We start from the raw sequence: 27336 nt of genomic DNA, 5'->3' as shown, positions 1-27336 counted from the left end.
TTTACATTAAATTCAACTACGTAGCTCATGTCATCCGCTCATACCATGCAGGAGTGTTGATAGAAAAATCGAGCTGGTTTATTCGTCATCACATACACGGATAAAATGACTCTGCAAAAGCTAACATAAACAAATAATTATGATCAGGCTGAAATGTGGCAACATAGGATTGAAAAGCAGCCAAGTGCAAGTAGTAAATTAGTTGACTTGTTTTTGTCATTTCATAACGTCACAATGCTGAGGCAGGAGAGCGTCAAATCAAACACTTATCAAACATATTATGGTATCAGCTAGGGATGGTGTGAACGTGAGGTTCACGTTCGCGTTCTGTGTGTGAACTTCGGAAATTTAGAGGTTCGCGTTCACAACAGAACCTTGGTAGGTTCTGCACTGTGAACCTTTTTCATATATTGCAATTTTCACTTCATTATAACATCATTGGTTCAAATCTATTGCATTTCAACTGCGGGCCACTCCATGCATGGCGCTGGCAGCATTCAAAATCAACACTAAACGAGCATGCACCTTGACAATCTCATATGTTTTACTTGCTTTGTTACAAAAGTTTGCGCGAATTATCCAGTTTTCCGTTTGTGAATATTTAGTGACTCTCTGCTGTGAGCTTGACCCGCAATCACACAACATCACGAGCGAAATACGTAGTCAGCGAAGGATACTTATTCAACCAATCAATAAGATTGATATCGTTTTCTGATGTAAAAATTCGAGAAGGCGTATGGGGTCACTTTGGACTTCATATCTTTACTGCATCATTAAAACCAAATCTGTGCGATTGAGGAGTTGGCTACTGTTGTATAACTTCTTAATGAGGTAATATCGGTAGCAAATATAGAAACCCATTTTACACTCTGATCAATATCAATGTAGCAATACTCAGACACCGAATACATTGTCCGGTCTGGCCTAGACCGATAAGGGATAAGCGTATATTCCCTGGTAAGTCCTCTTCAAAATTGTTGGCAAAGCGACGAAAGATATTGATTTTATGGTAGTATTATATCCTTTGATTGCCTCAGTTGATACATATAGCGACGTTTAAAACGCCAATATGTACTTCAGAATTGTTGCATTATGTGGCCCAAGTCGTCGCTAGGTATTGTGTACATTAATATAGGCTATAACTTCATTGAAAGATAGGGTTGGAATTATCAATATGACGTCACGTGACGTCATGAGGTTCACGTTCGTGTTCACACAGAACCTTTTAAAAAGGTTCGCGTTCACACGAACCTGAACCTTTCAGGGGTTCACACCATCCCTAGTATCAGCTTTAAATACCAGAGGATCGAATTCGCACAATGCGTCGGTTACAACGCTCAGTATAGGCTTACAGCCCACAATTCTACATTGTATACGTTGCACTAACTAATAATTTCCACGAGTACAGATATTTTAGTTTCCCTATTATAAAACACGGTAAGAAGCAGTCAGATTCGGGTATCAATTACGACCCCGTCAGTTCAAGCCAAGGCAAGGCAACACTACATATATTGACTGACTGATGTTGAAGAGATCAGAGCGTATAACGTCATCATCGTTGCTCATTATGGCAGACTAGGGAGTGATATTCACATTTGCGTCTGATTATATGAAGCCTCCGCAGTCCGCATTGAACAGCTCGACGGCAAATTCATTGGAGTGAGTTCCCAGCTATCTTGACGTCTCGATTGTTTGTAGTGGCTGAAAAATAATGCAGCGATGTAGTGCCAAATTGGTAACTACATGCACAGTACACTCGCGTTTGGAGATGATACACAACTTCAGTAAATTTCAAAACAAAAATGCAGCATGATAAGTTGCTTCATCAAGATTGAGCTACTGAACGGCGGGCCTATATGCAAAAATTTGGGTGGATTCACAAAACTGATCATAAAATCCGAACCCCGGGACTTGTACCAACGCCTAACGTACCGCCAGATTCTGCGTTTCAATGCTCAACCAACTGAGCTAATTTGACGGCGACTGCGATGGGATATCATAGTTTAATTATCCCGAGGGTTCTCGATTTCTCATCTGAGAAAAGAGAAAACTGGTATTCATTTGGCCGTGACGCCATTTCTAATCCTTATTATGTTATAGTGATCGCTTGACCGAATTCTCAGCTGTATCATCTATCGAAAGAGTCCTGAGTGACGTGTTTACCTTATGCAGTTATCAAGTAATGAACTCAGACGTACATGCGATTTGAGCGTGCGTGTTGCGGTTTGCGTAAGATGACTCACACCGCGTGTCGATTACACAACGCGGCAGCCACTTCACAGTCACTAAGCTATTGTTTTTGTGATCAATGATAACTAATGATAACGAATAAAGTATTGTTATCCATGGCATTAGACATCTAGCAAATCTGCCAATTCGAAAGACAATCATAATACAGGGTATATTGTCTCACATAGGTGACACGCGGGCGTCGTTTCTACGCAGTATAAGTGATGTTTCTTTCATATCAATATGAAAGGCAATACACATCACCACGTGCGATTTATTGGCGTCATGATCGGCATACGTCCTTTCCTATCCAGAACTTATGATATCGCTGTTTATGGCGCGTTATTATATACACCAGTCAGCTAAATTACGGCAAAGTCTGCGGGCTCATTTGTACGGCCTCACCAGTCACGTTGGCAATTTTTTGCTACGCCAGTGTCCAATAGATTGATAGTAATGAATTCTTTTGAATTGCAGCTATCTTGTACAATTTGCAAGTGCCTAAAAGTCTCATAAAAGCAAATATGTTGCCATGGCGGACGGGCATTTGTGAAAATTCAATCATGCCTGCCGACATCGTTAGCCACGTAATGTTTTGCCGTATAGAACCTACACTTTTAACAGGTTTTATCATCATAAAATAGCTTATAAATGGCTGGGTACATGTGTGTCGATAGAAGCCATCCACAGCACAGTACTGCAACATCATAAGACCATCATAACGCATTATATCTCCGATTAGGTGAAGCGTGTTCAGGGAAGACTTTGCATGTCTGGTCTTACCGACACGCGCAAAATTCGTTTTTCTGTATTCAACCAGCATTTGAACAGGTTATACGCTGCTCGCGTATATGATATATAGCTTGATGTACGCGTATTGATAAAAATTATCATTACAAAAAGACTGTAACCGTCTATGACCGGTACAACGCCAGATATCTTAGATCAAAGGAGGCGTGTTAGTGAACAATTGCGTCCGTCTCACGACCGAGACAATCGTATCGATCAGGCATAGGCCACACACTGGATTTTAAAAAGAATCAATGAAACGAAAATGCAGATGTTATCGTAACTATATGCTCTCTCAAACAGCGTTTAAATACGATTTATCAATATTTAGAAACTATCTAGTTGAACTATTTGAAATTAATCGGGAAACAATATAAAGTTAACGCGAAATATAAAGTTAGCGTGAAATATAACACAACAGAAGAGAAATGCATTCTTTACTCAATACTCACTTTTTGTCATGGAAATGGAGTCGGCGTGGCGATCCATTTTTACACGCTATTTGTACGCAGAATTCAGCAGCTATGTAGAATACTCTTCTATACGCACAACGGATCGTTCGATGAAAACACTGATTGGGAAGTAACTCCATCACGCATGGCATGTTTGCATCTTAAACTTTTCTTATGAGATTCGTGTTTATAGGATTCATGCTAATATACTTGTCATGAAACTTGGGGGCCATGAGCTGCTAATAACATCATCTTCATCATTCTACATCATCTGCTATTACATCTTCCAAAGTAACGTCCATTTACTATAACCTGCTAAAGTGCTAAAACGCTGAAACTAATCCTTCAGTCACTCGGTGACAGCGGACATGAGACCTTACCAGTTGATGGCACGCAATTGGTCGCACGTACGTATACAACACTAAAGTCATCGACCTAATTCAACATTGTGAATTGCGCCTATCTCTGTAAGTAAGGCGGCATGTTAAATTTTTTGTGATAAAAGTAGGCTATTCCTAAGCTACTGATCGATCTGTATATTCTGCGAATTCGGTAGCCTTTGGGAGACAAAAACCGACTTTTCAAACGCCAATACCGGGCCAACCCCGGGTCCCAAGCCGCTGAATCGGATATCATCGCGTTCAGTTCGACGAGAGGAAAACGGGGATAACTCTGTCGAACCCCTAGGACCAGCGGTTGTCGATCGGTATTTCGATGTCTGTTCTGATACCGACCGATCGAAAAACCAATTGCGTAACCCGTATTGGCGTACCATCACGGGTTTTTGGAAGAAAACTTTTTCTACGCGTCCCAGCCCCATTTCCTGGGCATCGTTGGAATCGTAATCGAATTACGCGTCTGCCGGTACCAAATTTATCCTGCTACGATATTCGGTTGGCGAGAAATCGGTGATTAAAAAAACTGTGAAAAAAGCGCTATACACTGTTTTTTGAAGGCCGATTCCAAGTCGGCTGAAAGTCCGATACGATCGTATCGGGTATCGGTCTACGCGGGGCCCGAAGACGAACGCAGCGGTACCTCGTATGGCCCAGTGGTGTGAACGACCGAGACGGAACCTCGGATAGCCCGCCTATGAAAAACGTGAACTTCTCGGATGATCCACCGATCCAGGATAATCCGAGGATTATAATCGAAAAACTCACATAACTCCGCTTTTACTGGTCGGAATTGAGTCAAATTTGTTTTGCATCGTCTTTGAAAACAGCTCAACAATTTCATGGGGTTGGCAGAAAAATTTGATTTTTTTAAAAATTTTACCTAATAAATTAAAAATTCTAATTTGATCTGCGGAGTCCTATGCTTGTTAGAATTGAACCAAATTTGGTGTGCAGTGTTTTTTTAGAGTAAGCTGACAATTTAATAAGTGAATGGCTGGAATCCGGAATTATTTTTTATGACATTTATGATCAGTGCGGGATTTGAAGCATAGGCCTGCAGACATGGGCGGAGCCTGGAGCCTATTAAATCATATTACGTCGCGTGCAATACCTCGGTTACAATGATGATGACCCCATCAAGCGCCAAGGTAATCAAGGAGGTTCGCAATTCGAAATGAAGATAGGTTGGGATTGGTTTATACAGGGTTTGACGCTTTGGCCATGTTGATAATTGTAATTATAATTGATCGGGCAGGGTCATTACCCGTAACATTTATGATACCTTACAAAACGCGTATTCAACGGAGTATTGGCGACAAATATAGCTTTAGTTACGAAATTACACATGAATGAAATCTATCGGTATCAAGGTCAATATTACATGACTTCACTATTTCGAATCTGGTTTTACTGGTGGATGGCTGCATCAACAAACCCACTCTGACTGTTTTAGTATAGATTAGTGAAGATTCATTCGACTCCGAGCCGGTAAATCTAGGTTAATGTGTTTCAACTGCGAAAGTATGAACAGTGAACATAGACGATATCAGATCGATGCGATTCATGAAAGCAATTCTCACGCCGCAATATAGCGTACCGCAACAATTTTGGTCGTTATTGTTTGATATTCACGGTGCTCGACTACATTGTTCACATTTTACACCATGCCGATGTTTTTTATGCCATATTTACCTTCATAAGACAACGATTACGCGAATGAGATGCTACGTAGAAGCCGAGATAATCCTTTATTACCTTAGTACAAATTCTGGAGTCGACCTCGGTCGGACCCGAAACCGCAACCAGCTGGTCTTGCGGTTGTGGATTATTCCACTATACGCTATCTCGCCACGCTCTCACTAGCGAGCGTGATTGAATTGGAGATCTAGGCGTGTCTATGAATGCGGCGAATGTTCGGTTAGGTTTGCTGGATTTCCCGCTGCGTAGAAGCCGAGGCCAGTGAAATGCAAATTTCGGTCATTTTTGAAATAATAGTATTTACGGTGACCAATTTCGTCACACCGACATGACCAAAAATCGTGTTCCATTTATGCCTGAAGAGGCAGGGATGTCCCTTAGACTTGTTTTGATCTTGACAAGGGCCTACATCGCCAGTAAATGAAAGAAATTGATGACACATATTAGCTGTAAATTAGTCCACTTCATTGAAATAGACACGTTAAAACGATGGTGAGATAATTTTCCAATAGAGTAGTTTACACACTGAAAATCACGACCACAATAAGCACGCAAAATACGGGTAAATATATTTTTCAAGTGATAGTCAATATCTATATTCTTCATCGGTCCAAGGTGGATTCCTTCACGCTACAATTTGATATTTATGATATTCTATCATTTGCTCTGCAGCACTCCTATAGTACTCTTACAGGCGGATTATAAGACTAATTGGCATCGTGACGGATCTTATTCCTATCAAAAGTCATCGTCCTTTTTTCATGTCATCCTCCACATTCGGTGAATACCATCTAATAACTAATTGTATCCATATATCGTGTTAAATCACCAATGTTTTTTATTACTTTATGACAAGAAGGGGGTTCTGGTGATATTGAAAGACCAGAAAATATCTAATGTGCTTTATAAGCTCAGTGGGTTACCATTTCGTTTCCCTGAAGCTCGCAAAGTTTCCAGCACATACACAGCTCTAGTATCAACGCCTAAGTGAAGTACCATAAATGCTTTTTCAACTCATAAATACCATTCATTGGCATAGCCCATTCTCAATTGCAATCGGCATCATTTACGCCCTGGATCAGTCAATGTCAAGTGGCAGAGAAATATTCGAACGCTGAGTTGCTGAGGAATGCAATTGATGTCTCTGTGGATGAGATTTTAGGAATGGCGACTTTGCAATCAGTAAAAACTTCGAATCAAGGCAGAGAGACATCGGTGTGCCCTGCATAACTGGGATTGATTTCATGAAATCTAAATTGGTCCGACAAAAATACATGTTACTATCACTGGAGAAATATATTTACCCGTATTTTACCTGCTTGTCAGCTCATTTCATTTTCGTCGTCCTTAATTTCAAAAAATTATCCCACCACCCTTTTATGGAGTTATTTTAATGAAGTGGACTAATTTCCAGCTAATCCGTAACGATTTGAAGCGGCTTTAACATGACGAGAGTCTGAGATAGGAGGTAGAGACATGTTAAAGTGGTCTTTATTCGAAGGTTTCTGTCTTGCAGCACTAGTAATAATTGATCAAAAAGTGTGCCTTACGTTAAGCCGAAAATTGCCTTATACCTGCTAATACACTCCAAGTCCATGAAACAAGAAGCTTCCGATGGATATTAGGGTCGATTATAATAAATGAATATATTTATTATTTTATGGTAACTGAGATCTGCTATCGCAGCAAGGTAGCTATTGAATGTCGTAGTTATTTGCATACTAGCCGTAGAGAACTGGTGATCTAATCTGCAGCATGGCCAACTGTAGCTTCTTATAAAGACACATGTTCCGTATTTTCACTGCAGTTTTCAAACGCAAATATGTGCGTGGTGAAATGGCGTGGTCATTGGTATAATCCACAGCTGCAACACCAATGGGTTGTTGGTTCGAGTCCGGCTGAGGACGACACGAGAATTCCTACCCAAGTGTTGGAGGTTTATCTAGGCTCCTCGTCGTCATGTGATCCGCGTAAGCGGTGATTTATAAAAGCCTAGGAGTGGGCTGTGCTAAAAGTCGGTGAATACGGAATCAAAAAATGAATATAGGCATACTCTAAAACTACCAAATTAGTCAAAACACCATGAATAAAAAACTAACAAACGGCGAATTATATATCGCGATCATCGATATCGTACAAGGATGACGTCGTGGATTTCAAATAGTGACGTCATAAGTGATTGTCATTGGTAAATGACTCTTTTGACGAAACCGGTTCCCGAACCTTGTCATATAATACGACGTCAATGTCCACCTAAGTTCAGTAACAGCAATGGTCATGGTCTGGTAATTCAAAATGGCGAATTGTCTCCCTAAGTAACAAATGTCCACTAAAGTGGTCTATTAGATATTGCAAAAGTTGGGAAAAATTAGGGCGACCGCAGTTGGAGGACATTTCGTGTATATTCTAAACGCTGCGATATAAACCGCAAATCACCAGTGACAAAGCGCGGAATCGATATTCCAAAACCAATCGAGTTATTTCAAGCCGCCTAGCTTGTCTCCTTCTGTTGGCGATAATTGTCGCCCAACTGCTTCAAAACAGGAATGTCCACCAAAGTAGTCTAATAGGTAAATATATATATTTATATATATATGATACTGGGGATGACAACAATACCTGCTATGACATTACTCGTCACCTCAATGCAGTAGATTATAGCCATGGTCGTAATGACTTGAGTCCAACTCGGGTCGCAATTGTCCGGTGACTCAACGTAATCTCGAGTCATTATTTTAAATATGGAAAACGACTCGACTTGAGTTGCACTCGAGTTCTTACTTGACATGGGCCTATGGTGGAGTTTGGATGAAGACATCGCCAGTTAACGAAAAAAATACATGACATGTATTAGCTGGAAATCAGTCCGCTTCGTTGAAATAGCTACGCTAAAAGGATGGTGAGATAATTGTCAAATGGAGGACTTTACCCACTTAAATTAACAACCACGAAAAGGAAATAAACTGACAAGCAGGTAAAATACGGGTAAATATATTTCTTAAGTGACAGTCAATATCTAGAAGTACTTTTAGACCAGGGGTCGCCAACTCAAAATAGGTCGCGGGCCACTTTTCCAAATTCCTGGAGGCCGCGGGCCGCATGACATCAATATCGATATAAAAGTAGGCAACGCAGTTCAACAACCACGTCTGATAACTCTACGTTATTACAACGCTGTGCTTTCTAACATAGGCGACGGTTATAGTCACCACAAAAGAACTAATATTTTATTGAACAAACACAAATACAACAAAAAGTATCATGATCATCAATGTCATTATATTTTGGACTATGAGCTGTACACGATACCTGACAATGACAACACTCTTTAGCCGCTAAAACAGGGGTGGCCAACATTTTTGTAATTCACGGCCGCATTTCGCGTACTCATGTAGCCTGCGGCCGCATACCGGTGGTTAGTCGTGATAAACTAGCTGGGGCCAAATACCCACGTTATCATGTCCATGTCCATTGCCGGTACACTCCGAACTAATCTACATGCACATATCGGCTTACTATGCGCACCAAATCGTTAGTAGTTATGTTGTAAAGAGCCACAGAGAACCAATCTGTAGTCGCGCGAAGCGCGAAAAATTTTTCATGTTCATGAGTGAATTTCGTCAATAAATATTAGTATAGTTTCACATATTACTATAAAATATTTATCCTTTCTCGGCCAATGTGATCAGATTCCCAGATACAGCTGATGCAGGGGGTATCTGTGAAAACTTAGGGTTGTTATTACAAGTGTCGACAGCCGCATAATTTTCCTTCTACTGCTGCAGATTGGCCACCCATGGATTGAAGAATCAATATTGGGGTTAGCTATACACGGTAGGCCTACTTGCTAGACAACTATCTCCTCGTAAAGCATGGTCTTTTGGAGCGCCCGAAGTCGTTTTGCAGGCGTCTCGGTCTTGGCAGTAGTGGGCCATTGCACGTCAAGGCAATATGCCCATTCGTACCAGCAAATTCTTCATCCATGGAATGATATTACCATGCCGAAGCCGTATCAACTAGTGAGTAATAGTGATAGTGGGCACATAGAATGGCTCACTTTGAAAAACAACAACATTATGTTTCAACTGAAATCAATTTTAGCGTTTCAACATGATTTACTAAGCGTTTTTCTGAATTTTTTTCAAATCAGGTCGCGGGCCGCAAAATAGGACCTCGCGGGCCGCATGCGGCCCGCGGGCCGCGTGTTGGAGACCCCTGTTTTAGACGGACCAATGTAGATTTCACGAAATCTAAACGGAGTTTGTGAATGTATTCTTCACAATGCATTGCGATATTATGATATCATATTATTTGCTTTACAGCTCAGCACTCCTATATTACTCTAGCACGGGGGTTCTCAAAGAGTGGGCCACAAAGCTATTTAGAAAATTTTAGAATCAATGTAAGTTTAGTTATATTTGTTATATTAATCGATAAAATATATTCATATCATTTAATTATACGTAGGCTACGTAAAGCTTTTCATCCGACTCTGATGAGACGTATAGTGGCGCGTATGGAGTCAGCATGTTCAAGTCGAAAACGGGAGAAACGGCGGCTTTTTCCACTGGCTATGACAACCTACGGCTAACAGCAACTGAAATAATTTCGAGTATATAATAACTGGAAGGTAATGTCGAAGTAACCAAGTATTCCGGCAGGGTCATATGTCGTATGCCGTTGAAAGGGGTGTGCAATGAACCCGGAATGAAGTCTAATTGATGTATAGATTTACTGTACTTAGGCAAGTTGTATTATTGTAAGATAATAATAGCCATTGCTAATTATTAGCAACCTCTGGTGGAGGTATCTGCACCACCGCAACGAATCGTAATGGATTGAGGATTTAGCGGAGCGCATCAATCGTTGAAGTCGGTTTGAAATGTCCGCCCTAGAAATCATAGTACATAATGTAAGAGTCACATGAATTGATTGTATCATTGGATTGAATATTCTGACATCGCAACTTCAGTTGATTTGGTACAAGGCATACAATGTGCATTGTACAGCATGCATATTAAATAAATCTTTCTCCACTTCTCTGTAGTACCCTATTCGCCAAGGAATTGTTTGAAGCTGACTCTGAATTATTATATTATTCCCCACAATAGTGGAACTAAAATCCCAATCACACAGCGGATGCTTGGATTTGATCATTGTGTTTCGCGACGCGAAACGAGCAGCGGACGATCATAATATACACAGAGTTTTAGCCTATGATCTACCAGGGCCGTAACTGTTGCGCCCAAACCCCCAATTGCGGTAGCTCGAAGGGGCCCGAGATTATGTCGTTGGTCATTTGTTGGAGGATATTTATTAGACAATAAAATTTTCGTCGCGCTTTGCGCGATTTCATGGGCCGAAAGGTCTACATTTAAATATCATCAGTAAATTCAGAGAAAAATGCACATATTTGGGAGAAATAGGCATATCGGCGCCGAGGATTACCACGCATTGAACAGGATTACGACTCCAAGATAAGAGGTGGGCCACAGCACATTTTCAATCCGGAAAATGGGCCACGGGGACAACCAAGAAAGGGCTGAGAACCCCTGCTTCAGCAAGTGAATTGTGACGTATGGAAAATAGTTTCTATTTTTAGTGGAATTTGATTATCCTTCATTATATGTAGTGAACTTGGGTATATATCGATACTTCGATAGGATGCTCGGGGAATCTCGTCCTTGGCTCATAATAATCGTCACAATTTTTCCTACAATCAAAAGATTTTGTATTCTTATCGTTTCATGTAATTTGATGTGCAACGTTTTTTAGGTAACCTGACGAAAAAGTATTTTTTAAACACCCCCTACTGTACATTGTAATCTGCGACGATGAAATGTGATCCACGTTTTTATCAACTATAATCGGTGGTTCCTACCTTTTTTTCCTGCCAGGGCCAACTTTCCGAGATAGCATAGTCTCGCGCTCGCGCATTTTAAAACGGCTGTGGTGACTACGCTGAGGTAATGGACAAAGTCAGGTCGAGTTTCCGGGTTCAAGAGCGAATTTGGAAAGTTTGTTGGGCCTGGATGACCGTTCGACTGATAAACTAGGAAAAAATCATATTCTTTTTCGGGCATAAATAAGCTTGTCATTGTGCCAAACCTATTGCGTTCGAACCCAATATACAGTCCAGTGCCGTAACAGCACTTAGTCCTCCCCACCCCCCGAACAAACGTTGGGATTTGGCCCTCATAGGATGATAAACCAATATTCTGAGGGGCTTCGCCCCCCAGACCCCCATCAGGGTGTACGTTTTCACCGCTACTTGCGAATGAGATTCGTTATGTTGATTGGCGAGTCACTTTATATCGACTAATCGCGCCAAGCGCGAACATTTTCTATAATTCATGATTGAATCGGTCAAAACTATCGGGTATTGCGTATATATTGCTACAAATTTATTTGTCCTCTCTATGCCCACGTTATTGAATGTACCGGTAAAGCTGAGTGACGTGTTGTCTTGGAAAGGGTATGGCCTCGAAATATTCATAAAACATATTCGAGTGGGCCCGTTGGTATAATGACTTCGTTACATGATGTTATTTCGAGACCAATGTTCCCTCTAATTTTTGACGAATCTGCGCACACTCACCAACTCACTGCGCAGACACTTGAACAACAGTGCGTAACGCAGTGGCGGCTCGTCCTGTAGGACAACTGGGGCATTGCCCCACCTACAATTCTGTTCAATAACAATTATTTACCATTTATAGACGCACAGCAATCTATATATACCGAAATCACAGCGAAAATCGTCTTCTTCCTGCCTTTCGCTTGTAAATGCCGTTATATGTCGAAGTCTCTGCGAAAATCGAATTCTCTTCTGTATTTTCGCTTTGCAAATGCCTAGCCGGGGCATGCCCCGGTAGCTCTCATAACAAGCTTTCACTGTCTATTCTCTCAAAGCCGCGCACAATACAGAAACGGTGATTTACTTTATCCTATTCATAAAATTACCGAGCAAGTGGGGTAAAATAGGTCTGTGCCCCTAAGGTGTGATATAATCGTATCTAGTCTGAACTCGGTTACCGTCATATGCGTTTAGTCGACCTTTGCTGGTATAGGTCGATTTTGCTGTTGTTTCCCACTATGATAATTCTTGAAATTTGGTATGTCATGTCGTGATGGTGGTATTTAACATTGTCCCAAGTTTCAGGGTTTCTACTTGAAGTTTAGGGTAGTAATTCCGTTTCCGAAGTTGAGTGTGTGCTGATCCGTCATGTATCGCAAACAGATTTTACGCAAAGCCGGTATTGGTCTCTATTGATTTTAACGTTGCTCCTTACCTAGATCCGTCACAAGCTTTTGCACGTATGTCTTGATTTTAGTATCGAACGCTGTGCCAAGTCTCAAGGTTGACACTCAATGATTAGGGCAGTAATTTCGTTATCTAGGTCGAGTATGGTAGAGATGGATATGGATTTCACGCAAAAGCCGGTGTATTTGTGCTAACGTTAACTGTACATTCCATACTGAGATAGGTGATGAGATCATGATATCATGAAACAGTTTACTAACATTCTCGGTTTGCATTCAAATATTTACTTATATCTTATATTCTCCAATGTCAATTTCACCGTGAAATTGTTGCCTTAAAGCAATTTGCTTACAACCCTCTGTCAAGCACGATAGCTATTTCGTTTTCGATGGCGGCTAACAACTGATCACTTGATAAGCCTATTCCTCAGTAAATTTTACGCAAAATTCGGTGTTGGTCTGTTCGTATTAATTTTGACAGTGTACCATACTGAAAAGGGCCATGAGGCTACTTCTCGATGATGTCATGTAACATTGTACTACGTTTACGGCTTTCATCCACGTATTTATTCGGTAATATGTTTCCAATCGCGATTTCGCAGCAGACCAATAGACAGCAATAAAGCCGTATGTGTCGTGTTACAGTCTCCAGTTTCAAGCCCAAAATCTCCTATATGCTGTACCGAGACCGAATTTCCGAGGCTGCTATTCTTAGTTCTTCAGAATGATGTTTTGGATTCAATATGACAGGCCCAATCTATGAGATAACAATTGCGTATGTGTCCGAACTCGTTGACCTTTCCAGTTAGGCTTATGCAATCTCCCGAGTTATGGTCATTTCCATTTCTGCAGATAATTAGTCAGGTCAAGTGTGAACATGAACCGTGTTGAATCTTTGTTCCGTACGCCGTTTATGCAGTTACCACACTTCAAGTCACAGCTCACCGGCAGACCTCTCGTGGCACATACGTAAAAATCACTGTTGTCGGGAAATTCATGTTACCGTACCATCATTAAGTTACTTGTTTACGTTGGAAAACGTCATTGTGAGGTCATCTTGATAAAAAGACACTTGCAGGCCTTGCCCCCCCCCCCCGATATTGTCACGAGCCGCCGCTGGCGTAACGACTAAAAAAAGGTCATCACTTCGGATTTTTTGTGTGCAACTTAGATTATCTGTGTGCAGATACCCTGTCAGCACTGCGCATTTGCGCACGTGCACAGCTTAGAGGAAACATTGTTCGTGACCTCCTGTCTGCTATGTCAAAAGATATTGAAATCACCCAAACGCACTTAACTAAAAGATGCACGCGATTTCAAATTGTTATTTCTTCACTGGCAAATAATTTTTCTCTGTGGGATGGCATTTGTCTTGTGGGGCTCAGATTACCAGGACAGGGACATTAGGCGCAAACGATTTAGGCGCCGATGGACACGGCCAGCATAAGGGCAGTCCTTTTCGGCCAAGGTTTTCTCGCTGCCGATCGTTCCGGCACACTTCTCGGAGTCGCATGTAACATGGCCTAAAACTTCATGTCTTACTGCGCCGTGGCGCGTGTGGCCGACGAATAAATGCCCATTTTTATAAATCACTGGAATTTTTCTTGGGGCCGTCGCACCCAATAATCAAGAAATTCGGCAGCAACAACTAGTGCATAGCGCGAATTTTCTTGTATTAATGTCGCACAAATCGTCAAAAAATACTCCATCATTTATGTTCATTCACGAAATAATTATGGGTCCCCTCTGAGCTTGCCCCTCCCCCCCCTAATTGAGGGGTTTGGAGTGTGGCAGTTACGGTCCTGAAACAGACTACACTCCTCGATTGCAGCTCAGCGATGGGCGATACAGTGTAATAAAATTGGGCTTTGTATTGTGGCATTTTTCGAACACTGAATAAATGATAAATTAGTGCTGGCGCCAACTTCGGGTACCCCTGTACTACGGCAACTGTCACTACCAAGTATACCAACTTTCTTGCACAATAATTGCTTTGATAAACACATATCTTACCCGATAGCGGGAAGGATCACTCGGATATGTATAAATGACGACGGATCTATTCCCGGGGATGTGAAGAGTAGCTTCACAGCTGTACATTCCTACTACATCTTCCCCATAACTGTATCTGGCGCGGAATCGCAAGTTGATATCTTCGTCTGGCGCCACCGTGCGTTTCTCATTGTAGATCACAACGTTGAACGAAGGTAGTACTGAAAGAGTGACAACAATGGTGATTATATTGAGGAAATCCCGATTCAGGTTGCTTTGTACCAGAGTTGACTTTTAATTGTACTCAAGTCACACGTTACGAGTCATAGCGCATCATCCGATTTCAACTTAGGACGCAGTTCAAGTCGCATCATTTAGCTACGCCATCGAGTCTAAGTCATCATTGTATACAAAAAATCAGGTCCTAATCCAAGTCACAGTTTACAGTTATCTCCGACATTCAATTTATGTCGATATTCAGCTTGAGATTTATCTAGTTCGCAATCGTCAATGAATGAGACAAACAGAAATGCCGTGGGCATGACATTTTGATGTGGACAATGTCCTCAGTGTCCATTGGACATTTACATACATCGGTATCAGCTACTATGCAAAAGGCGTACTCGTCGCGCAGATCATATAATTCGAAGATCATGGCGTGGAACTCCGAAATCTTTCCTTCAAGGTGCGATGCTGTCTATTGTGAATCGAAATTTAAATATAAACAGGCGACCAGACGACTAGTCGCGACCAACCTGCAATCCTACAGCATCGATACAAATAGTTAGGCCTAACATATTCTTTATGGTCGCATAAAAAGCACATATTTGAAATTTCTGCCTATCCCTTTTCTTATGAGGTCATAGTCAGTGATACTCGAATGTTCGACTAGAAACATAATAATCGAATCGTAATCGGATCATTCAGGTATCGACGTTGCCCAGCCCTTGTCATGATTGCAGAAACTTTGTCATGCGTGTCAATAGTGGGATTATCAAATAGTTTCATTTGAGTGATTAAGTAAAATAGCGAGGAATTAATGATAACACTGGTCAACAAAATGAAGAAAATATTTTTGGTAGAACATCTAGGAGTCGTTTCTGGGGTTGTCAAGGTTGCTGATCATTAATACCACATTAGTTTTGCCAGATTGACTCTAGAAAAGAAGATACTTATACCCCTAAAATAGCCCAAAATCTATCTATTTACCCTTGCATATTTCACGTGGTAGGAAGTAATAAATCTTGGATTTTTCTACTTTTATATTGCGCATAAATAGATAATTGAATACGAAGAACCCTCATGTCGTTCTCAGCTATTCCATCCATATTAACATGACCTGATGCGAGATCTTTGTTTGTTAAAAAAAGCAGTTTATCAAGTCTAAAAATTATACTTTTGCAAAACGGAAATATATTTTATCCTGTGCCAATTGGTCATTCTACCAAGATGAAAGAGAAAAGTAAAGCTATAAATTTGTCCTCGGAAAGCTTAACAAAAATACTCATACGCATCTCATCTCTTTTGACTTGTAGATGGATAATTTTCCGATGATCGAAAAGAATGGGTATATCTAGTATCCCTATAAAACGAGAAGCCTAAATCTGATATGTTTGATGGACATCAGATTCGAATACGGATGAAGGATTCCGAATTCATATTAAGAAACGCGCTTACTGCATGGAATCCCTTCGAGGATGTAGTGAATCAATCCTTTTTGGAAGATCACAAAGCACCCAACTACATACAGTTGGTCCGAGAATTAGTATCTGTACCTTGGAGCAAACAGGAGCATTAAATCTCACTTCCTGTTCAGTCATCTTGATATATTGTCTGGTAATATTGTTGATTAGAGGGAATAGAAAGGGGAAATGTTTCACCAATACATCAAAACAACAAAAGAAAGATATCAGTGCAGAATTTATTAATGTACATGATATCAGTGAAAGTCTCCAACTATAATAAATCTAATACACTGAAATATAACACTGTTGACGTATTTAGAATTAAAACAGTCTTCAACGTGTGAAAATAACAAGTAGATTGAATTTTGGGGATTTATAGTACGACTGATCCGATTTTTTACCTAGGCCATAATGGATGAAAGATGATATTTTGAATGAATCGCTACTATTAAACTGGATAATTTGAATGCCTCGCCATTACTACAAATCTTGTCTTGACAATTGACACTGGTTAGTTTGAATGCTCGCCTATAAAATGTATGACATGAATCAAGTCATTGAATGTATCCATTGATATCACCAAGTAGAGCCGTGTGTAAGGGCTCGAGCCACTCCAAAGAGACGATTCATTTTTTATTTTCAAGAAGATGACTCGAGTCATTACCCTGCTCCTTAAATAAATCTGGATTGATATTTTGGAATGGAAATGCAAAGCGGGCGCAAAAGCAATTACAGTTCATTTTCAGAAATTGAGAGCAAAATATGGGAACTATATACATTATACAATCATGGTTGAACGTCTGGTACCATTAAAATATGGACGTGTGGATAATTTCGTTATTTTGAAATTTTTTATTTTGAAAACTTTTAAGACCGAGACCTAAATCTGACATTTTATGAACTCGCAACCCACGCCGCCCACATGACACATCCGAAAAGGGACCTGCTGCGTATTTTCGAGCATGTGTGAAATTGACAAGGTACAGACATTCAATTCTAGCAGTTTACACGGTTCTATGAAATTTGATTCATCATAAAAAATCATTGATCAGTATATGATTGATGTCATGAAATGTATTCTTCGTAATAAACAGGTGCAAAGTAGTAGAAGGCCGCTCGAAGAGTGAAGAAAATTTGATAATGGCGAACTGGAACAATAGAGACAAACTTTACGTAATTTGGAACCATGGAATCTACGATTACGTTACTCAAAATGAACGTTGTCGCGACCTAAACTCATGACATTCGCGAACCATTCCTTAACAGCTACCGATTTAAGGGAACCAAAGCTTTAATAACTCTTATAGGACAATGGGTTGCCCGACATATCAGCATGCGACACAATGGAAAACGACAGTTCAGCATGGAACACATCAGCATGCGTCACTTCAGCATGAGATTGTATAACCCAAAAACTTACCCTAACCCTAAACATAGCCTAACCTAACCTAACCTAGCCTAACCTAACCTAAACCCTAACCCTAACCCAACCATAAATCCAACCCTAACCTACCCCTAACCCGTAATTTAACCCACATGCTCATGTGTCGCATGCCAAATTGTCGCATGCCGAAGTCTCGCATGCTGTAATGTCGCATGCTCATATGTCCACGGACCAGGACAATGACTACCTGGGTATGTTTAATATTCGAAGCCAGACTTACCATATTTGTCGATTATGAATTTCGCCACTCCCCTCGAGAAGTGCCCCTGTGAATGAAAGTGTGAGATTTACTTTTCACGAAATCTTTGGAACTATGAATTCTATGATCATGTGACCAATCCTCTCTTTCAGAAAGGGCGGCATATATGTTTCCACACGGTGTGGAATTTGTCCTTACGGCGTAACTATCAGTTTATGTATTTCTTTTGTTGGTATTCTGACTGCTGTATATATATGTAAGAATAATTGGGTAGGCTATAGCGAACAGAACCACTTGCATTGTACTCGCCAATAAGACATAATTAACAACAACAACCGCGAAAACACCAATAGTTTTATGTCTATGCTGGCGACTCTCGGGGTTAGTTGCCGATTATCCGAATTAACCTGCTCCCCATCGTATAGGCCAGTGGTTCTCCCAACGTTGGAGATAATGCCCCCTGGGGGCGATTCTGAGAAACAAGGGGGCGAAAATTCCAAAAGGGGCGACTGGGGGACGATAGGGGGCGAAAATCTTTGAACGTCCGGTGAAATATATTTAATTACCACGGTCAAAAAACGCTTGTGAAGATGGCTTACACTGCATATAACCCGGAAAAGATGTCAACTCAACGGTAAGTCCACGCAGAAACCGGCTTTCCGAGCACCTACCACAGTAATTCCCAAACTGTGTGCCGCCACAGACTCTCAGGTGTGCCGCGAATATTTTTGTAAGTATTATTCAATTCAAGGCATGCAGGCAAGCAAATGCGGAAAAGGCACTCTAACCGCTTCATATCTGATAAATAAGCACATGTGGACATATTACAATGGAATCAATCATGATATTGCCGTTGAGTAGTTTAATTGTCACGTTATTGGGCTGCTATGGGGCGAAGATTCGTTTCACGCTCCTTGTCAAGCATTTCCTCAACGTAAAATTATCCCACAAAACCTGAGCACACTGCCTGGACTTAAACTTGCATTGCAATATTTCGTCTCATGATTTGTTGGTAAATTTAGATGGGTATTCGGTCCACAAGCAATCTCATTGAAGAGCAGTTCATTGATCTATATGAAACATCCTGTTTTTTAAAACGCTGTTTTCACAAATGATTTGTCTCATTTCAAGTCCTGGCCTATATCATGAATGGCACAAAAGCGATCCGAGTCGCATATCCATTTGCATCTCCGTGACTATGTGAACATAGCTGAACTTTGTTTTGAATGATATTAAAAGTTGTGCTCCGGAGAAACTGCTTGAAATTGACGACGAAATACGGTTAGGCCGTCGTCAATAATCCAACGGAACCTCGTTTCAGTCGCATATACGTTCATATAAATGAGCATATGGCCATCGCAATACCACGTAAACTTTTTCTCAAAAAGCACATTTTTTCTAAGTGATTGATAAATTTTCTAGTGAGCCACACGCGAAAAATTTGGGAACCACTGACCTACCACGTCGGAAAACTGACCTTTTTTAGTGAATTCATCAGCGATCAGAGGTAGGTGAATATATCTTTCGTTTATGTGTCCTCTTTTTTTCGGATCCGTAAGTATGGGGGTAAATTTGTGTCGAGATTGATAAGGGGGGGATTAGTCGAAAAAGGTTGGGAGCCACTAGTATAGGCCTTCCCGTGTGTCCTGTTTAAAAGTCCTTGGTCACTAGTTTATTTTAATACCACCTTTAGCGCCAATTAATATTTGGGGGGGATTTTCAAACGTCAATGGGAGCTGCAAAAAGGCTAGCTGGGAGCCGCATGCGGCTGTCGGAGCTGCGGCTGGGAATCATTGCTTTACGTGATGACGAGGTGCATAAATTCTCATTCAGCGACATTGAATCACAATGACAGTTCTAGCATATCTTAGAATGGTACTATATACGACCTGCCAGCAGGAAAGCTGACACGTGACGGCATCGTATCTACATAACTGCTGCTGTGGATCAATTAATTTGCTACAATAAATAAGGCAAGATCCCATAATTTCTCAACAACAATTCAAATTTAGACCGAGCGAATTTATCTAAATAACGCTCCCAAACCTTTTTGGCAATCTTTGCAACTGCGTAGAAAGTACCAGGGATAGAAAGTTCGGTTGTAGGATATTCTGTCGTAAAGAATCCCATGTCACGGTCTATCATGGCAGATTGCCATATTCCGATACCTTCTTCTGTCTGTAAAATACATACATATAATTGATGCCAACACGTATTCGGTTAGTAGGACTCGGCATTTGACACGTGAAGGTATTTTAAAGCAACTTTATTTGAAGTGTGGCAGTGTGGCGAGTCGTATTTCCGAAGTTTCAGGCATGATTGAAGCCACTGCGCCTTGCCAGATGATTGAAGTACCGTCCCATATCTATTATACCATCCTTGTCAACAATTTTTGAAAAGCTGCTGCATCGAACACTTACCAGCTTCCTCGATTCTCACTCAGTCTTACTGAACAACGAGTTTGGACTTCGACAAAATCTTGACACAAATCAAGCAATTCTTGCCCTTACTTCCAAAATTTATCAGAGACATAACTCTGGTACGATTTCATGTGTTGTTTTTCTTGATATTAAAAAAGCTTTCGATACTGTCAATCATTCAATACTATCGTGTTATGGTATGAGAGGTATAGCCTTGGATTTGATGAACAATCGATGCCAATATGTTCACAGTAAGGATCACACACCTTCTGAAAAGGGTGCCACATTGTGTGGCGTACCGCAGGGCTCCGTTTTAGGACCCCTATCATTCAGTCTTTATATCAATGATGTTGCTGCGTGTATCTCGGAGACCTCAGTCTATTTGCTGAAGATACTTGTGTACCTATATTTGCTACAGACATGAACTCTCTTCAAACCAAAGCTAATTCCACAATTTGTAAGATGACTGCTTGGATGAAAATCAACCGACTATATTGATCCAATTAATACTCAAACTTGTTTTCAATTGAAAAGCTGCCTCAAATCGTTCATTAAGTGTATTAGCGCAAAATCAATACCGTTTTATTCACACAAGCGTTCGAACTGCAGTAGTGTTCATTCCGCCCTACAACTATGCACTTTGTCTTTTATACATATTGTTTACATTTATATTTTATTGCATTTTATGTACAGCACCCTAGTGTAGCAATGATATATTGTTATATTCGGGCTTTATTAATTATTATATTATTATGTTATTATAATCTGACGTCATTATTGCACCCTCATCTCAGCATACGAAACACATAGTACAAGCTACGAACGTTACAGTACTGGAAATAACACATTTCCGAAGTCTTGATCAACGCACAACATTGTCACAAAGTGCAATGAATTTGGCATGGTCGAAAAAAATCAAAGTATCTTTAATGTGATGGATAACAGGCGTTTTATTCTTTTTGGTGGCTTAAAAAGGTACATATTTGAACTTTGACGTATTGCATTCTGTTATGATGTCATAATGAGTGATATTCGAATACTCAACTCAACTCGAAGCATGATACGTGATTCAGGGTGCGATCATACCATTATAGTTTTGAGAACTATGTCAACGGTGACGTTGTAATTTTGTTTACTATTTTTCAGTCACCATTCTGTTTTCTCTGAATGGCGGAGACCTTTTGCGCGGTATCATTGCCACGATCCAGCTGAGCACTCACTCTCGCCGCGCAGGCACTCATTTGCTCATGAGCTACGCTCTACTACTCACTTATGCCACTCTCCATACAATAAAAAATTCGAGGCTGATTGCGCGGGTTCTTGGGCCATGAGCGAAATGAAATTTGTATTTTCGTAATCAGTACAGTGGCAGCTTTCGATAGATACCCGTTTTATCACATTCGATGCCCGGCAAGCCGGTTGAAAATTACCGTCAAATTGCCTTTAGCCAAATGGGAAGTGTGACGTGGACCAATTTCACTGAGCCGTGAGATTTGCTTGTGTCCACACCATATAGGACAGTACGCTGTCACAATTCAGCTAGATCCGACCTAAAAGTATGCAACCAATGATGGCCAATATGGAATTTCCTGTTTGCATTGTTTCAATCAATATTCAATACCATTCTGTGAGTAGATAAATGTCATCGGAGTTTTTCGCACCGGATCAAAGTAATTTCTAGAATTCGGCCTAGGAGTTGAACTGGAGTCGGACCAGAGCTATAAAATGCAAGATCGGAGTAGGACTAGCGGAATTGTCGATATGCTCCGCGCTACCGGACATATGGTTCGATAGTCAACAAACTTGAAGTAGCTAGAAAGCATCGTCCTTAAGTTATCGAATCTTAAGTTACCGTTAGTTATTTATTAAAGCTATTGAGAACCGCATGACCGTTTTTCTCACCTCTATGAAGAACTGCATTTTATCATTTTCTGCTGGAAGCATGTGTGGGTCCAATGCAGCAGCTCTGATCTGGACAGTATCACCTGGTCTGCAAAATTACGAAGACGGTTTGACTCATTTCTTAAATTATATGTATTATTGATTATATTAATATTATTACTATTATTTGGCGGATTCCAACATTCCGTTACGTCACAATTGACGATTCGTGACGTCATCGTGGCACGATATCGAAGTGCACTACATGTGATTCGTCGGGTGCACCATATTTCTGTGTATACACTGATGTTATGTTATAACGCCCGCCCTTATCAACTAGTTGTCCGACGTTTTAGCATGCAATATAATGAAAAACGACGTGTGTGCATTGGACATTTTAGCTTGGCATATGTCTGCTTTTCTGTCTGATTAATCAACGCGTTGTACAATCCATGTTTTCTAGGCTTGAAATATTGGGTAGAGTGAATTATGATATTGGGTAAGCTATTGACGGCAACTTTGTTTTTGCCATTTTGTAAACTTCGGATCGAACTTGACGAATTAGACTTGTCCGGTGTCTTCCACTAAATCACTCGAAGATAGCCTATTTACGCTGTTACCAAAAAATCCATAATATTGGACTGATAATAATGACTAATTATAAGCAGCTCATATTTTGTATAAATTGCAAGGTTTTGAGTTTATCAGCTCAGGATGTGTCACTGTTTTAACCTCATAAGACTCGCATCAACAACAAGAATAACGATGCCACTTGTTATGAAAATATATTGAAAACTTGCGGCAACATTGATAAATAAGATGGGATGAACGTTCCTAATTGAATTTTATCAAAGAGCCATAGGTTCCCGAGACATCTGCCATAGGGTGTACCTAGGGAGTACCTCTTGGATGGGGTATACTGGGGTGTAGGCTACCAGATTCCGCATTGCGATATGTCGACTACTGGGCTGTAGTTATCACTATAAATAGGCTGACGTATGCTTAAAAATAGGTTGACTGGATGCACTGGCGTAGCAGCATGTGCTGCCGCCCCTGGCTCTCTTGAAAATGCCGCCCCCTAGGTAGACCGCATCAAATTTCGACATAGATTGATGTTCAAGTAATCTTGTCAATAGGAATAATTACAAATAATATGCCGCTTCTCAGCTTCACCGTCTCGACGTTAATGACGCCAAAAATAATAAAAACAAGAAATAGCGAACGAATGTATTGTACAAATAGAAAATCAATGGCCGCCTCAAAGCAAAAGCAGCGAAACTATCCTCAAATTCAAGTTTTTGAACGTAGTCTCTTTCTATAGACAGAATGGATGGAGCTGATAGCCGATCATTATTCATGAATCATGATAGAACTAAATATATAAGAATTAATCAGTTTGAGCTTTGAGAAGCTCCTCACACAGCTCGCAGTTGAAAACCAATGTTCAGATAAAGTTTCAGACACGAGCATAAATACGGTGTCGAATCAAGTAGCTTTGCATTAAACAACCACTGTAAAACATCAAACGTTGTTGCACTACGATCAAACGTGGTTTCACTGCTCCGCACCAGATTCTTAACCCTTTTAAAATCTCAAGTTGAACAACTTCATATGATTATAACTTAATTTGTGTTCGTCCTAGAGCAGTGGTTCGCAACTTTTTTTTAGACACGCCCCTCTTTAGGATAGTGAAAAATCCCGCGCCCTCGTATCGTCATATTACAAGATCCAACCGGGATGCTAGCAACCCTAACAGATTGTTTGATGGCATGGAAGGTTATGACTGTTGATGAGAGAATTCAAAAATAAGAAACTGGGTCTATATATAGAGAAACACGCGTGAATTGGAGGTAAATCGCGCATAGCGCGAAAAAAATTCATTTGACCGATTCTTCGCGCCTCCTCTTAAGATGCTTTCACGCCCCCCCCCCCTCAACGGGTGCGCGCCCCCCAGGTTGAGAACCCCTGTCCTAGAGGCCTCATATTGGTTTGTACGAAAAACTAGCAATCTTCTGCTTTATGTGATCCCTAATTCGAGGTATAAGGCATGACAATTTTCGCAGCTAACTCCAAAAAGTCCACCTCGTCGTCATAAGTGCTTCTAAAAGCGCTGGTGAATAAATTGTGACTTTCGCTTTGCAGCAGCGCGTGGGAATTCAAAAATCCAAATATATCATTTAAGTGGTGAATGCCGGTAAACCTAGTTTCAGCTTCAAGTTTAAATCTGTCCTATGCTTGAAACATGCATCGTCTAAATTCTTCAACAACACTGAGGCCAGCATCTTCTGTTTGTTCGCCAGACATTCTCCTTTTTCTGCGAACTCTCCGAACAATCGGCCGTGACGGCTATTTCGGAGTGATTCCATCGCCATGTTAACATATTAATTCGTGTTTTCGGAATCAGCGCGACACTAGCTTTCGATTGAGACCTGTTTGATTAAATTTTAGCTGACGGGACGCCAGCTATAGGACTACCAAGCACTCTTCTTTTAGCCGGCTGTCTACACGCCGCGCGAGATAGTGTAATGGTGATGCGTCCGGCTTCTTGATCGGTAGGTTGTGGGCCCGATCCCTGGCCGGGTCAGACCGAAGACTCGAAAACTGGTATCCGCGGTTATCCCGCTAGACGCCCAGCAATCACGGAGGAGAAAAAAACGGGGTGCAGACTAGATGACCTTACTATAAAGTCCTTATCGCATCTCCGTCTTCAAACCATCACGATGATGCAGGCATCTCTCTCACTGTGCAGCCTCATTTTGCCGCCCCCTTGGAGCCTGCCGCCCCTGGCGCAGAGCCAGAACCGCCAGGTGGCTGCTACGCCACTGACTGGATGTACAAGCAATATGGTTCAATATTTATATCAAGTGTATTTCGCTTGAAAATTTCATTCTATTTGAAATGTCATAAGCAAATGCTTATCTGAATGATAATTCCACTTCAACCGTCGGTATTGGTTATTTTAGGAGTAAAACATGATGACGTTAAGACGTGTTAAGCACGCATGTATTCAATTCCACGATTATTATAACCTTAGTTCTCAAATGTGGATATGCTTCCGTTTACAAATGAAGAGTCAAGCTTGGTAAACTTTACCCGTGAACTTATTGAACTGCGATTAGAGTTGGTTTCAAAAGCCTTAGTTTAAACGGTCAAAAAGATGTACCGAATTTTGGGTATCGCTTCACAACTTTCCTCAATATCGGGATCTCAATAAAATAGCGATTTCTGTCCTTGTTTGCATGTCCAGTGTCGACGACATACCCCTATGAGCAGGCCGTGTTATTTTTGGCATATGCCAATACTGCCAAAAATAACTTATTTTTGGCATTTTTCGATTTTTATTTTTGGCAGTTTAGGCATCGTCCTCTAAATAGATAGTTTCAGCCTCGAATTAGTCACAAAAACGCTTAATTTGGGCTAGTTTGTCAAAAGACACCACAAAATGTGCAGCATCCACGTATAATCAGTCCCAACAAACAATAAGAATAAGAAAAAACCTAACGATTTCATAGGTTAATAATATCAAACTAAACCACAAAATGTGCAGTATCCATCGGAATCGGTGCCAATAAGCAAAAAAAAAAGAAAGAAAAGCCTAACAAACACGCTGAACAGCTGATTGTTACAGCTGTTGAATAGACTTAAATCGTTTTCACTGTAACAGTACTTCCAGACTCAGGTCAGCTAAGTTTCTCCTAAATTCATTTCTCGTCCAGCGAATCTGGGAAATATCGGCTTCAACAGTAGCCGTTGAGGGAAAGAATGTTGCCAGTCATCCACAAAAGGTTTTCAGAGCTTCAAAATCTTTGGAGGGCCGAACCGGCTTCCATGCATCATGAAAAGAGATCACTTCGCCAATGCCATCGATCTCATCGCGGAAAGAATTTTCTTCCCGATCCTTTTACAGGAGTTTCCTGTGTTGTCTCTCAACACATTTTATTTAGTAGCCCGACTATCATTTCTCCTTCAGTTTACCGATATATTTTCAGAGGACTTTTGTCACTTCAGGTGGCTTTAATATTACCAACTCGCATGGAAGAGTCCTGGGAAGGTTCGCTTGTTTAAGAACATTGACGCAACAAGACTGTCTGGCTCTGGCAAAACGAGACTATGCAGCTCATAAATAGCCAGACAGTTTGTTGCGTCACAATGTTTAACTCGATCACAATGCAAAAATCGTGGTTGATTTTGGGGGTTCCAGTTCCATGAGCAGAATATAATTTATATTTTAATAATCTGTACTGCGGCAGCTTCTCATTGATACCAGTTTTATCAAATTTAGCGCTCGACAAGCCAGTCAAAAATGGTCGTAAAATTGCCTTCGGACAAATGGAAAGTATGACGTAACCAAATGCAGTCAGCCGTCCAATTTCGCTGTGCCCACACCATTTAGGACACCATGCTTTCACCTCTAATGGGTGGGCTGGACCCAGATTAAGAAACCTGACTTTCACAAACGATCTTCCCGCTCGTCCTGTTAACACAACACCATGAACGAAATACACTATTTGGCAGGCCGTGTTGTTTTTGGCATATGCCAAAAATTGCTTATTTTTGGCATTTTCAAATTTTTATTTTGGGCAGTTTTGGCATCTGGCTCCTGAAATGCCAAAAATAACACGGCCTGCCTATGAGCAATGATTTTCTTCTCTTCTTCAAATTAATGCCCAAAAGGAATTTCTATCAAGGATATTCACACGCTTTTGACAGGACGAGTATTCGAAACAAGTCTGTTTTGCGCACTAGCTGAACCAGGAACGAAATTTTGTACCTGTATGTAGGCTACTAGGTCGCGCATTCGTTCGCTCGTTCTATTATTATTATATTCTTTATTCACAGTAAAACTGGTAGATACACACATAATCCGGGGAGCAACCTGCCCCCAA

The 27336-nt window shown here is 40.8% G+C and overlaps 1 protein-coding gene and 1 long non-coding RNA gene across 3 annotated transcripts in view; both read right to left on the bottom strand.

Moving 5' to 3' along the window:
• Positions 1 to 27336, bottom strand: part of LOC145442453 (A.superbus venom factor 1-like) — a 160987-nt gene that overhangs the window by 126740 nt on the left and 6911 nt on the right. For both annotated transcript variants that reach the window (XM_080320365.1, XM_080320364.1), the window contains exons 5-8: positions 22472 to 22559; positions 20196 to 20327; positions 18171 to 18216; positions 14843 to 15042 (exon numbers count right to left, since the gene is read on the bottom strand). In XM_080320365.1, coding sequence (XP_080176491.1) covers positions 14843 to 15042; positions 18171 to 18216; positions 20196 to 20327; positions 22472 to 22559 — 466 coding nt within the window. The remainder of the gene's footprint in view (positions 1 to 14842; positions 15043 to 18170; positions 18217 to 20195; positions 20328 to 22471; positions 22560 to 27336) is intronic.
• LOC145442458 (uncharacterized) lies at positions 55 to 14832 on the bottom strand. Its single transcript, XR_013916074.1, has 2 exons — positions 1933 to 14832; positions 55 to 1701 (listed from the first exon to the last, which is right to left on the bottom strand). It is a non-coding gene; the product is annotated as an uncharacterized LOC145442458 (long non-coding RNA).

The sequence above is a fragment of the Botryllus schlosseri genome, chromosome 7 (genome assembly GCF_051294905.1).
Source record: "Botryllus schlosseri isolate E-star chromosome 7, Bs_hap1, whole genome shotgun sequence".
NCBI lineage: Eukaryota > Metazoa > Chordata > Ascidiacea > Stolidobranchia > Styelidae > Botryllus > Botryllus schlosseri.
Note: the sequence above shows the minus strand (reverse complement) of the source record. Positions and strands in the feature narration are given on the sequence as shown.